The sequence below is a fragment of the Dreissena polymorpha genome, chromosome 11 (assembly GCF_020536995.1).
Source record: "Dreissena polymorpha isolate Duluth1 chromosome 11, UMN_Dpol_1.0, whole genome shotgun sequence".
NCBI classification, from domain to species: Eukaryota; Metazoa; Mollusca; class Bivalvia; order Myida; family Dreissenidae; genus Dreissena; species Dreissena polymorpha.
Genome location: NC_068365.1, coordinates 58,667,301 through 58,682,663, shown reverse-complemented (window position 1 = coordinate 58,682,663; position 15,363 = coordinate 58,667,301). Strand labels below are relative to the sequence as shown.

The 15,363-nt window shown below is 34.5% G+C and overlaps 1 protein-coding gene across 1 annotated transcript; it reads right to left on the bottom strand.

The window, feature by feature from the left end:
* Window positions 1–1,836: 1,836 nt before the first annotated feature.
* On the bottom strand, window positions 1,837–14,603 carry LOC127850285 (small VCP/p97-interacting protein-like). The gene is made up of 3 exons (XM_052383205.1): window positions 14,458–14,603; window positions 6,425–6,583; window positions 1,837–5,363 (listed from the first exon to the last, which is right to left on the bottom strand). The coding sequence occupies exons 1-3, from the start codon at window positions 14,509–14,511 to the stop codon at window positions 5,349–5,351; spliced, it is 228 nt and encodes a 75-aa protein (XP_052239165.1). The 5' UTR covers window positions 14,512–14,603; the 3' UTR covers window positions 1,837–5,348.
* Window positions 14,604–15,363: the final 760 nt, after the last annotated feature.

Sequence of the window (15,363 nt, the reverse complement as noted above, 5' to 3'; positions counted from 1 at the left end):
TTAAATTTAGGCATAATCCATCAATTGTTCAACAAAACATTGCGTTATTCAAGTCGACATTTTAACGAAATCGAAAATGCAGTCTCACCAGTTTCATTCCAGTTTTATATCTCAACACTGTTATTCACATTCATAATATTATATTAATCCATCGTAAACACACACACACTAATCGTTCGATGCTTAACAAAATAAAACTGTTAAATAAAACACTTAAAGTCCGATTTGTTGTTGTCCTAAAATCCAGAGAGTCTAGGTAATTTCGTCATTGAATTGACGTCACATGAGGTACGTCATAAATTGCGTAATCAATTGAATGAAAATAACAGTACGGAAAGCTGTTTTTGTATAAGTTTTTGTGAAGGACCAAAATAGTATTATATGTGATATAAACGATAATACACGACAGAGATGGGCCGGGCGTCTACAATCGGCCTTTCCGAATAATGGCCCTCGGGCCGTTATGTCGGCAGCGGGCCGATTATAGACGCCCGGCCCAGCTCTGCCGTGTGTTATTGTCTAAATATCCGGAGAAGTATATTCGCACATCGTAGTTCGAAATATAACTAAAACAGATTTTCTGAAAGCGCCTTTAAGCGTTTATATCATTGAGTGTCCCATGTGTTCAATACTGAAAATTTTCAAACAAAAAAGACCCGAGAAAAGACTTTTTACGAGTTGTTCTCTGAATGAGTGAGATACAGTTCTGTACTGCTAAAACCACCAACATCATCAGCTGAGAACCGCCTATCAACAAGTGTTTCGGCCCTTTAATCACAGGACACTCTCCAGGCGGCGGGCCCGCAGTGTTGATCAGACACTACGTGTTGGTGGTAGGCTTCCAGCTCCTCACCTCTCTCTTCATCCACAACCAACTGGATGCCCTTTCTGCTGCTAGGCTCAGTTTGCCCACTGCTCTCTTCCTGTCTGCTCCTTTGATGCCCAAGGCACTGAACATTCTCCACAGCGACTGTGCTGGGAATCCTCTAGTGCCAATTTCCACAGGGTAGAGCCACACTCGCCATCCTTTCTCTCTGCACTGTTCTTTCAGGTATGTATACTTGGCCTTTTTCCGTTCCAAGGCCTCTTCACAACGAGATTCCCAAGGGACTGTCAGTTCAACCATGATCAGACACTTATCTTTAGTGGACCACAACACAATGTCAGGCCTTAATGTTGTCTGGATAATGTTCGGGAACACTAGCTTTTGCTTCAGGTCAACAGACATTTCCCACTGATCAGATTCATCTAATACAGAACTGGTAGGCTGCAGTTTTTTAGGCGCCTTTTGTCCTAATCTTCACGAACTGAATCATTTGGGGTTTCTGTCTGGGCCTCTTCTTGGTCCTCTCGCGCTCCAACTTGTCATCAAGTTCTTGAAGAACACTGTCGTGTCTCCACCTGTAGCGTCCTTGGGTGAGGGCTGTGGTACACGATGACAGAATATGTTCCATGGTTCCTGTCTTGTCACACAATTGGCACTTGGGGTGGTCCTGTAGACCCCATCTGTGCAGGTTTGAGGGTGACGGTAGCAGGTCATAGACTGATCTGAGCAGGAACGCTATCCTCAGTGGTTCGTAGCTCCAAATATCAGCCCAGGTCAGTTTTCTTTCTGTCGTTGTCCACTTCGTCCACGCACCTTGGGCACCCATAGCCACAGCTTCTCTCCTACATTCAAATTTGGTTGATCGCATTACCCTATAATGAACGTTAGTTACTGTAGATAAATCGCTTTCTTAGTACCCAGTAAAGGCATTTTTTCTTCATAATTTGTATCAATTATATACGATGTTAATTGTTGCGCAAACGGGCCAGTACTGGCTTAAATAATTGACCTCATCCTTTATCAATTTATTAAACTTCTCCAATAAAATACAATATTAATATGTGTTACAAAACAGAGGAATAAATACATAAAAGAGCATGCTTAATCAAAATTGTATACATAACATTATCGTCTTTTAACAATTTAATAGTCAACTCAACAACAATTTTTTGACAAACATTTTATGTGTGAAATACCCGGGTATGCTAAAAAATCGTCACACATCAGTGATGCAGATTTAAGCGCACTTATTTTTTATATTATGAAAGTACAATTAAATAAATATTTTTAAACATATAATAATATTTAAAAAATAATAATTACAATAATACTGGTTAAAGCAAAATAATAATAAAATACCCATATATTTTACTTTAAATGTCCAATAGAAAATCTTTGTTACATCAAGCTAGTATATGTATGAATACAGCATGAAATATCATGACTTTTAATATTACTCCCTTCACCTCTACTGCAGTACCCAGTACCTTTTTGTATCAGAATCTTATACAGAGAGTATACAATCATGTTAAAAACAAAACAACTCAAGACAATACATGAAAACCACGGAGCGTATATCTCATCTAGAGTCTGTGATGAAAACATACAGGTGTATGTGTAAACAGGTCTGTAAAAGACAGTGTAGACATTCTAATGTCCTTCCATGTTTTTATCAAAATTACTTTGTTCATAGCTAATTAATCAAGAATATTGCACAATCATTGACAAGCAGATAAGCCATCTAGTACAGCAGGGTTGCTGTGGTTGGGAAGAAGTCTAGGTGCTTTTTTCTTGTTCACATAATCTTTTAGTAAGTTTGGTGCAGATTGGTGGCAAAATAATGTCCCTAGCATGCATAAAGACATTTATTATTTTAACATGAATTTTGAGTAAAGGGAAATTATCATTCTGTGGTTTGAACTTGTGGTTTCATATGGCAAATCGTTTGTTTTTACTTCTGTAATTGCATGACCAGCTAAAAATGTGAAAGGTTGGTAACAATTGACTGTTAAATGACTTTTCTATGGTGGAAATTGGTTTATATTCGCATATTTTCAATTAGTGAAGGTAAACACATTTTAATTGATTTAAAGGTATTTCATGAACCTAGTTTGAATCCCAATTGGGAGGATATTCTCATCGAAACCCATTCAAAATAATTCATAGATTAAGTCATAATAGCATTCAGAGTAAATTGTTGTAGCCCAGGAGGGATCCCCATATACCAATAATCTGCATAACACTTCGTGCTCAGGTGAGATTAAAATAGAAAGCTATTAATAAAGAAATAGCTTACAAAGTCCGTTAACAGAGCATTCAGAATAAAAAACAATACAAAAGAAATTAAAGTTATAAAACACACGTGCATAATTAAAACATTTTGTGGTACCATATTTGTCCATAATTGTTCTTTGACTTATAGTGGGATCACATCTTTAACACACACATGCTGAAACTTTACTCTAAACAATAATAACTTGAGCTTTGTCACAGGCGTGACGAATACCCCCACATGCCGCATTGACACAGAATATTTTGCATGTTGTCTTCACAAAAAACAGCGGACACCATGCTCAATGTTAAAAACGCACTAAGTGACCCCGTGGCCTGGTTTTTGACCCTGCATGGCCCATGTTCGAACTTGACCTACACATTATCTAGATACAACTTCTAACCAAGTGTGGTGAAGATCGGATGAAAACTACTTGAATTAGAGAGCAGACACCATGCTGAATGTGTAAAACATACTAAGTGACCCAGTGACCTAGTTTTTGACCTGCCATGACCCATGTTCGAACTTGGCCTAGACATCATCTAGATACAACTTCTGACCAAGTTTGGTGAATCTCTGATGAAAACTACTTGAATTAGAGAGTGGACACCATGCACAATATTTAAAACACACTAAGTGACCCTGTGACCTGGTTTTTGACCCTGCATGGCCCATGTTCGAACTTGGCCTAGACATCATCTAGATACAACTTCTGACCAAGTTTGGTGAAGATCTATGAAAACTACTTGAATTAGAGAGCGGACACCGACCGACCGACAGACCGACCGACCGACCGACCGACAGACAAGCTCACTCCTATATACCCCCCTAAACTTTGTTTAGTGGGATTATAAATATGTAATATCATTGTTAATATAGTATAAATATTTAATATATGATTAAAACTATGTATGTGGGTCGTAAAAAAACACAATATAAAAACGGAATAACTTGCTAACAATCAAAAAAGTATAACAATTAATACACAACACTACTTTTCTATAGTTCTAATTATCCAAACTTTTTATATAACTACTTTTCATAATTTCTAAAATAGTGCATACAATCCATGAAAATTTAACTTTAACATCTTTCTTTAACATATTTTGTTTGCAACTCAAGCAAATATAAATATTTTACTTGACACGCAATCTCAACACAATAAAACGAATGCTTAAGATGATTTATAATTTCAATTCAAAGCCAACAAATTTCTTAATTTATATATGTTATCATAATATATAATTAAATATTAATCACATTTCAAAGTATTTCAATAACTAATGTATATGACTGCGATATGGACCATTTTATACTCCGGTTTTAGAGGAGCAAACTGAAGGATATTGGTATTATCATATTTAAATAAAACGACAGAATCTTTTATTCAGTATTTATCAAATGGTTGCTTTATGAGTTGGTCTGATTTTATCAAACAATCAGAATAAATATTTATAGTCCTGTAATTAATTTTTTCAAGGGTTACTTCATGTGCAAAGGATGACACTTAGTAGAAACATTGTTATGAATGAAATGTACCCCAAGTAACACTACAGGCATGAACACTATCGATGACTGTAGAATTCTCACTCACATACAACTATTTTTTAGCAGTGAGTTTGCCTAAGACTTGAGACGTGTATTGGACAAACCTTAATTGCAACAGTATATTTTTTCTTAACAATAAAGAAAACAATTCATTGTTAATAGTTCAATATAGTTATATACATCAATATTTAGGAAAAATACCATATATACGTCCCTTTAAAGGAATTACATAATTTAAAGAAATTTTAGAAGTTTTTCATAAGGAGTTCATTGCACTATTTCAACAACATCTATTTAAAACTGTAAAAACATGTATCTGACAAAAATGACTTCTTTAAAATGTAATAAGTATGTTAATTATAAATGATATAATTAAAAATATATATGTCTATATTAAATTTGTTAGTATCTTAATGATATAATTATGAATATATGTATCCAATTTACTAGTATGTAAATATAAATATATGTATTAAATTTGTAAAAAATTTACAACATTCAAATGTTTTCATTTATTCATAGAAATAAATAAAATATGTTCATAGCAGCCTTTTAAGCATTGCTACATATATGACAACTATTTGTTAACTTATACTGATACCGATATATAAGAACTGACAATAGCCTTCTTCTAATAATTCTTCTTCTAACAACTGTTAAAATGACAACTGTAGTGATGGACGACTCTTGTAACCATGACAACTACGACACTTGCCACTGAAACAAGAAAGTATGACACATGTTCGCTCATACACAAGAGTGTGACGACCTTGAGACAACGGGATTCCAAAAGAATATTTTCTTTTTCTAGATTAATATACTATATTATCAATGATCAAAGAAATTATATACTAAATTTTACTTTTTTTTTTTTTTTTCAAGGTAATTTAAGAAGAACAAAATTTCTTCGAGAAATACTCTCCTGAACAGAAATTATCTACTGTTTTTATTGATATGCCGTAAGTCAAAACAGCACCTGACAGCAAAATCAGCAAAATATGGAATCGTTTATAAGCTTGTATATAGTCCCAGTTGTTATAAACTATAAGTATTTTTTGGCTTCACAATAAATTTATTGCACATTTGATTAAAGCCCTAATTACTATAACATTGTCTAAATATTATAATTGCAAAAGTTGTTTTACATGTACATTTACCAGTCATAATACATATTTACGCCGCATTCAAATGGTAAAAGAATAAGGTCCAGGCAATTGAAATAATATTTCATGTTGACTGGGACCTTTATTTCTAGATAAATATAGTTCATGATAATTTTTTCATAATTTCCACGTGAAAGCTAATAAATTATTGAGTATAATTTATTTAATCTAATTAATTTACGTTATGTTAGTGCTCAAGATATGACATATAATGAACTTGGGTGAATGTACACTTTGTCTTTATAGTAAAATAATCTAGTTGTTTTTCTTTGTAAAAATTATGCAAGTATTTTTTTGTAAGCATTTAAGGTGGTCATCTAAATAAAATCAAACCACTGAAAGAGTATGGAAACTTGCAACGCGTACATTTTGAACAAGACTTTTTAAGATTTTCTATTACATATAAGACCCCGGTCATTCAAATTGGGTCTCATGTCATATGCAACCAGTGTAGTTCCAGACCAGCCTGTGAACTTGAGCCATCTGGTCAGGAGGTATGCTGTCGGCTATAAAGTCCTCAAGGATTTGTGGCCTCATTAGCGGAAAGGGTAGCTTTTGACTAGACAGCTTGAGTAGGCAAGCTGGTCTGAACTGCTGATTGCTGACATTAATTACCTTCAGGTTTGAATCCCCTTGCGGTCTGTTGGGCATTTTATCCATTTCTTCCTTCTTCTTCTGTTTTCTTTTCACTGCCTCCGGGTCTTTCACGCCCCTGCCTTCATTTTCCTTCTGCCGTCTTTCTGCAGCTGCTGCCAATTCCCTACGTCTTGTTTCCTGCACATCAACTCAAAGAGTCTTATAGCTAGCCAGCAATAACATATGGTTTCAATACGACTTACTTTTTCCACTTAAAATTCAGTATTACATATAGTTAAGAGTCAAAAGTTCAAGATAACTTTTGTTAATTTAATTTATATCAAGCAAGAAGTGGTAAAGCTGCACAATTGTGTCCAGTTTGCTGTATCCGAAACTTCCACTTAAGCCAATTCAAGATAACAAAATTTAGATGTACTCAGGTTTGTTTGTGCACTTGTTTCAAGGAATAAATCCCAACCGTAAACTAGCAGGATTTTCTTTGATCTATTTTATTACAAAATATAATGTACTCATCATAACGGTCCAGTGCTCCAGCTAGAACTCAAAAAGGGCACTTTAGTGAGCCTGGTTATATTATCCCTATGGTAAAAATGTTATATATAGAATGTGTAATATAAATATATTTCATATACCAACAATTTTAGTAACTTTTTATAATTAATAAAACAAGCTCTACTTTAAAAATCATGTTGCTTTTATTTGAACTTCATGTTCAATTTGCCATATAATAATGTGATCAGATAAAAAGGGCAGGGAGAGAGTACAAGAAAGGTGGCAGGACCTTTTGGCTGCAGGTTGCTGCACCCTTCCATTAAGGCTTAGCTGGAGCACTGAGACAGTATCTTAATATATTCATTCATGATAAAGATCCATGTCAGTTAACACCCTGGCAGCCAAATTTTTCTACAGACTAAAACCATTTTCATACACATCCAAGATATCATTAAAAAAAAATATTCTGACAAATTTTCATGAAGATTCATGAAGCCATATAATTAAAAATGCCCAGCCCCCTGGTGGCCATATTTTTCAAGCAACTGGAAACATTTTCGAACTTGTCCAGGATATCATTGGGACAAATCTTCTGACAATGTTTCACGATGATTGGACAATAATTATGACTTCTAGAGTGTTAACAAGGTTTTACTATTGCTATATAAGGAAAAATGCCATGCCCCCTTGGTGGCCATGTTTGTCCACCAACGGGAACCATTTTCGCACTCATCACAGATATCATTGGGACAAATCGTCTGACCAAGTTTCATGATGATCACACAATGAATGTGGCCTCTAGAGTGTTAATAAGGTTTTAGTCAAGCAATATATAGCCATATGAGAAAAATGCCCCGCCCCCTTGTGGCCATGTTTTTAAAGCAACTGAAAACATTTTCGAACACATCCAAGATATCATTGGGACAAATCTTCTAACCAAGTTTCATGAAGATCGGAAAATATATGTTGCCTTTTGAGTGTTTACAAGGTTTTACAATAGCCATATTAGGAAAAATGCCCTGCCCCCTGGCGGCCATGTTTTTCAACCAACTGGCATCATTTTTAAACTTGTCCAAGATATTATTGGGATGAATCTTCTGACCAGGTTTCATGAAGATCAGGCAATAAATGTGGCCTCTAGAGTGTTAACAAGATTTTAGTATAGCCATATAAGGAAAAATGCCCCGCCCTTTGGTAGCCATGTTTTTCAAGCAAACGTAACCATTTTGGAACTCATCCAAGATATTATTGAGACCAATCTTCTGACCAAATTTCATGAAGATTGGAAATAAATGTGGCCTCTAGGGTGTTAACAAGGCAAATTATGACGCCGCACGACGGACAAAAGGCGATCACAAACCTCAGGTGAGCTAAAAAATTGACATATAAATTTAAAGAAACAATTCTGACAAGCTGTATTTGAAATTACTATTAATTATTTGGCACTTTACTGGCAGTATTATTTTGAGCTTAGGATACAAGCCTTGCCTGTGACAAAAAGAATATGTTATGATTTGCTGCAAGTAATTTTTAAATTGCCTGACAATAATGACAAAGGTCAGACTGAGAGATTAAAAATTTTCATGTGACCTCCAGATGTAACCTTGACGTTTCAGCTGGGAACTCAGTTGTTGCTTAACACAGAAATCATTTGTAGACAGATATTTTCAAACTGCCTGATGTTTGATAAAACTCAAGTCGGGACAATTTGTATTATGACCATATTTGAATTTAGCCAGGTAAGCAATACATGTAAGTATGATCTTGACCATGAGATGATGACATTATACGTGACAAGCTTGTTTACTATACCAGGTTTAAGGAACTTCCAAAGTACCCTGATGACTCTAATTAATTATTTTCCTTTGTGTTTGAAAATTTAGAAAAAAAAAATTAAAAAAATAAAGGTGTCCCAAATTTACAGCCAAAAATGTGTGCTTGAAAATGTATAAATACACAAAAATGTTCCATCAATGATCTGATATGGGTATGGAATTTTTATAGCATCAATTGTGTAAAGGAATAATAGCACATGCTTGTAAAAACCACCTTGTATAGTATAAATTACTTTTTAGTTTTATGAATGTTTCAATTTAAGCTGATAGGTCAAACTATTGTCAATTACAGTTTAACATAGTTATCTACCCAATAACCACATATAATGGTCCACTGCCATAAGGTATTCATCTGCAAGGTTTCATGACCGTAATCTGGTTGGAAAAATTGCATGATCAAAGTGTAACCATATTAGCGCAACATTGCACAATTCTGGTAAAATAGTCAGTGACTGAGAATTGTCCGAAAATTTAGTCATTAATTTTGTACAAAAATCAATTTTAGAGTCATAATAAGTAATTGTTTTGGCTAAAAATGGAAGTAATTATGCCACTTTACGGTAGAACAAATGGATGGATACGTTATTTTTTTTAGTCACCCTGTATTGTTGTATTACAGACATTTGACATTTCTGCCAACGAAACTGTTTATTTTATATCCTTAAACCAGACATGGGGTGAATAAAACCAGTAAGCTTTGTTGGTAGAAGCAGTGCTTTTGTTCCAGCAGTTTAACTCCACACCAGGCCCACGTTTCCTCCATGGTTTGCTTTCATAGTACTAAACCATTACTTCTTTGAAAGGGCTTTTTCTTACCATTTATGGCTGATGATATTTTATAGAGGAATTAAGAATTTAAGCTTAAATTTAGGCTATTCAAAACTGCAGAAGGGCATGTCAGACACACTGCCTGATGTGATTCGAATCATGGTTTATCTGTCAGAAGTGCACACTTGTTACAATGTACATGTGCACCTTTACAGTTTCTAATCAGACAGAGCCCAAATGTTTTTGTCACAGTGGTCTGACAGATTTCACAGATAGTTCAATTTATCCAAATAGATGAATAGAAATTACAATTCATATTATATATACCTTTAAAGACGGTATGAATGCCAAAACCCCTGTTTAACTAATAATTATTAATGTGTTTATTTAGTTATTGATGATGATAATTGACTGATTTGCGCAAACAATGTATACATTTATCAGGGTTTTTTTTCCACTTTTTGGGAAGATAGCCCATGGCTTTGGAATTGGGAATTTTATCGGCATTTTCATGAAATTGGGAAAATAAATTAATTAGCCTTTTTTTCCACACGAAAAGTCCACTGATTAGGCAAATACTAAATTTGATATAACCATTTATAATCATTCTAATTAAAAGAACAAAATCATATAATACTTTGTTATATGTAATTGAATTAAAATTGAGATAAAATACACATTAGACTTCCCCCCCCAAAAAAAAAAAATTTTTTTTTTTTTTTTTTTTTTTTTTTAAATTGGGAATTTTTTGCCACATTTTGGGAAAAAAGTATACTTTTTGGGATTGGGAACATAGCCGAATTTCGGCTATAAAATCGGGCCAAAAAAAAACTGTTTATAATGACTTATTTTAAGAAATAGTACTTCAAATTTACCAGGCATATAGACCAGTTGACGAGTGACGTCACGCGCACCTGCAAAGTTTAGACTCCGCCCACTGGTTGGCAAAAAGAGGTGGAATTCATATAAGCGCATATAAGGAAGGTTGACAAAATCACCGTTTTTAATGATAATCATGCACAAATCAAATACAATTTTACTAATTATGTCTAAATAAAACATTAGCGTGCAAGGGAATGCATCTTTGGAACGGTTATACTGTTGTTATTATTCGTTTTTACTCAAAACGAACTCGGGAGTTGAACACAATCTAAGAGCTCGATTTGTGGTTACCACAAAAATCTCTACTTGGCACTTCTCCATGGCCATTTTGAGTTTTAAAAAAATCTCAGAAATTGAAATTCTTTCCGAATAAATCAAATTTAATGAACGAAAACAAATTAGGATGAAAACAAACAACCAATAGGTCTATTTTCTGTACGCAACATAGGGTAAATGACTTGAACCTTTATGTCTGAAAAAAACTTACCTTGTTGCGCATTAAATAGTTCCCTTGACTAATGTAATTGTTTTATTTAATTGTTCACACTAATTTTGACACCCTTAGTTGCAGCTTTATATCCCGGTGTTTTATTGCACCTCTGTTCATCACAAACCGATTATCTCGTTATGATCGGATACTGTCCAGACAATTACAAAGAAAACATGGTGTCATAAAGTAAAACCCCGGGACCTAAACTTGGGTCCCTGAATAAACCAAATGTGGCAGACGAGTGTCTGGTCATTAAACACAAGTTACAATACCTCCATGTCATCTCTTGGCATATTGAGCAGTCATTTAAGCCAAATTTTAGAGCTAAAATACTGAACAGATGCTTCAATAAAATATTTTTTGCAGTTCAATTTGCAGATTACCTGAATAAACCCCCTTCGGAAAAAAAACCCTTCCCTAAAAACGGCATAGCGGAAGAAACCCCCTTTCACATTTTGCATACGCGGAAGAAACCCCCTTGCTAGTTTTGCATAGGCGGAACAAACCCTCTTCGAGTTTTCAGACAGGCGGAATAAACCCCCTTCGTGTTTTCAGACAGGTGGAATAAACCCCCTTCCTAAGTGTTAAGTCTTTCCCGCAGAGGTAGTAAAACCCCGACTCGAACGATTCCCCAATACATCCGTTTCAACCCGTCTCTATTACTGCATGCTTGCTACTATTCAAGTTTATATTCATTTCCCAATAATCCCGTTTATAACATTTTTAAAGCACTTTCTGGTAAATATTAACGATAAAAGCTCTCAATAATTTCTTTAACACAAACCTTGCCATTTTTTCTCTTGTATCAAATAAATTTCGGCATAAGTAACTATTTATAGACTTGATGAAATATTCTCTCCGAACATGCATCAATCCCCTGACTAGTTGTGTGCTTGTTACAACGCTCAATACACCCACGCTTTCTATACTGCATAATTTTCGCGCCCTTTTTATTGAAAAAAAGAGTCAACACAAAATAGAATTTACACTGCAAAAATATTTCAAGATGGTAATAAAACGAATAATGTATGAATGGGGGAAAGAATTATTATTGAAGGATAAAATAGACAAAAATAGAATGAAATATATTAACATTTATTTACAAAGATCGAGTAAGCATATACTTGAAAACATTAAACAAATTGTTGTTGCAAAAAAAGTCACGCATTTAATGATAAAACAGGCATATATTTACATTTTAATATTTACAAAGATCTCAAACAAGCATATATTAAAAAGCAATAAACAATTTGTTGTTGAAAAAAGACATGCATTTATTAACGATAAACAGGCATATATTTACATTTATTTACAAAGATCAAATCATTACCTAAAATCACACAATTATAGCCGAATGCTAATGTAATTAAAAACAAGGGACAAAATTGTCACAAAACCAGGTTTTCATTGTGAAAAAAAAATCTGATAAAGGGAGAAAACTCAAACTGAACTTTTGAAATGACCAAAAAAATTAACCCCCTTTGTAAGTTTTTTTGTTTTTTTTTAAATCTATTTTTAGTCGTGGCGACCTTGACATTGGAGATATTGACGTGATTCTTTCGTGGGACACACCGTCCCATGATGGTGAACAAATGTGCCAAATGATTTTAAAATCTCACAATGAATGACATAGTTATGGCCAGGACAAGCTCATTTATGGCCATTTTTGACCTTTGAACTCAAAGTGTGACCTTGACCTTGGAGATATCGACGTAATTATTTCGCGCGACACACCGTCCAATGATGGTGAACAAATGTGCCAAATGATTTTAAAATCTGACGATGAACGACATAGTTATGGCTCGGACAAGCTCATTTATGGCCATATTTGACCTTTGAACTCAAAGTGTGACCTTGACCTTGGAGATATCGACGTAATTATTTCGCGCGACACACCGTCCAATGATGGTGAACAAATGTGCCAAATGATTTTAAAATCTGACAATGAACGACATAGTTATGGCCCGGACAAGCTTATTCCGCCAGCCCGCCAGCCAGCCAGCCAGCCCGCCAGCCAGCCAGCCCGCCCGCATTCGCCAATCTAATAACCAGTTTTTTCCTTCTGAAAACCTGGTTAAAAATGTAAATAACTTCACACGAGCCGCAAAGGCGCCGATCATGACACAACTTCTCATCATTATCTACAATAGCAGTACATTAAAGGACCTTTTATATAATTAAATGACGGTGCGAACATCTATTTCCAAACTGTTATGTGAGTAAAGAGGTGTACCGGCCGTATGTTCACAAGCTGTTAATGATGAGATGCTCGTGTGAATTTGTCTTGCACTCGTTTCAGTGAGATTATACCATTTTATATGCGTTAACTTGTTTTAGATTGATAAAAATAACAAAAACACAAAATTAGCGCCCAGAGCCGATAGTGACGAAGATATTTCGTACATATTTTCCTACAATAACCGAAGCATTCGTCTTTAAAAAAAAAATTTAATCATGCAATCATGCTGCCCGGGAACTTTCTGAAAATGAAAGTGAATTTCTGTAAACAATTACCGTGCGTTTGAATGTGAATAAATCGTCTGAAAGGGGGTTTGTTCCGCTATGGAAGGGGGTTTCTTCCGCCTATGCAAAACTAGCGAGGGGGTTTCTTCCGCCTATGCAAAACTAGCGAGGGGGTTTCTTCCGCGTATGCAAACTATGAAAGGGGGTTTCTTCCGCCCTGCCGTTTTTAGCGAAGGGGGTTTCTTCCGGAGGGGGTTTCTTCCGTACACCCAATTTGCATAATATGCAGGGTTTTTCAGTTTGCATGCTAAATTGTATTAATATTGTCATTTAATGTAAAAGAAAATCACCACAATATTTAAAAATTGTAATGTATTACGCTTTTTAGGGCTTTGTTTTATATTTAATGCACCTCTGACACTATCGATCGCTGATGAAAAATAACACTATATCCACACCACTTACAATTATAATGTATTAATACATTTTTATTATTGTTGAAATATAAGTTATTTAATTCTTACTATCAGAAAGAATACGGGTAATTTATTGTTTTGTTTTGTGGAATTGTCAGTATTTAGTCTTCCGATCACGTTTACTCTATGCTTATTACTACTTCGTATTTTTATGGAAATTTGATTTGTGTATAAACATCTATTTGGTACTAAATATGATACATTTGCACTATATTTTAAGAGTTTTAATGTTTATTTCGGTCTTATTACCAATTTATTGACTAAACAAGAGCCCTTTATGCATGTTTTACGTTACTGTAACCAGTGTTTTTGCCAACCAGTCAGTGCGCATGCGCGGAAAATCCCGAATATAAACAATAACATTCAACTGGTCTATTCCATAACGTTCATCTTGATATGCCAAGTGTAAGAAACATTTTTTATCCTAAGAAAGGCGATTTTTAACGGTCTAGATATGAATGGCCATAATTTCAACAAAAGGACTTATTAATTAAAAATAACAGAGATACAGTTACATCATTCAATAGTGTTTCATTTATACTGTAATCAACATCTGGCATATTAAATATCCGAAATATAACGTCCGAATCCTATGACAAGTGTTGTTTGTATTGCCTTTTATCAAACCTTTTAACAGTCACTTACAGGCGACGGTTGATTAACTTCACTATCCTCACAGCAAGACATGCAATGCCCCATGATTAATTATTCGTTAGATACGTGCATGAAACAATAAAAATGTGTACAATATTTGTTGTTAATCACTTTTCTGAAACACAGTTGCTTCCCTTAGTTTACTGATATTCATAACTGTATCAGGCGACACACCACTAACTTTTATACAAGATACAAGATAGAAGAAACTTTATTTAAAGTCGGTTTTTACAAACAGTTAACATTAGCTATCAAAGCTATTTTCCGACAAAAACAAAGTCTTAACAACAAAATAAACAAACACCTAGATAAAAAGAAATGCAGATTATCACATATAATTGATAGACATTTAAAAATGATTGCTAAAAACAAAATCCTTATTAAAAGTAATTGACCAGAGTATTTAAATAGATACATAAGACTTTTAAAATATATACTTGAGCATACTAATATATACACACAGACATGCAGAATAAAAACACATGGAAATTCACTATCAGTTGTGCAGGGCAATACTGGATGTAAAGTGATATACACCAGAGTTGATCTATTAAAAACGTCAATAAGAGAGAAGCTATTTTAAGAAACTGAACCGGAAAACAGGCGCAAACACCTACGGTTAAACTATTTATAAAAAACACCTATCACTTTATACCAGGTCTGTGGTAACTGACCGACAATGCATTCATGCGGACATGCAATGTTTACAATGGAAAAGGAAATCAAAGCATATGATAATAGCATACATGGGCTGCAACATAAAGGAGCAAAGTTAGCATTGACAAAGCATTAAGAACAAAGGGAGCATTTACAACTGGGACCACACCAAGTCCTGATCAGTCTCACAAACTCTTTGTAGTTTTCCACGCAGCGGATAGCGTTTGGGAGGCTGTTCCA

Coding starts and splice junctions, on each gene's coding strand:
- LOC127850285 (XM_052383205.1), bottom strand. CDS start 14,511: ATGGGGCATTGCATGTCTTGCTGTGAGGATAGTGAAGTTAATCAACCG. Junction 6,584..14,457: donor AAGTTAATCAACCGTCGCCT/GTAAGTGACTGT, acceptor GTTGATGTGCAG/GAAACAAGACGTAGGGAATT.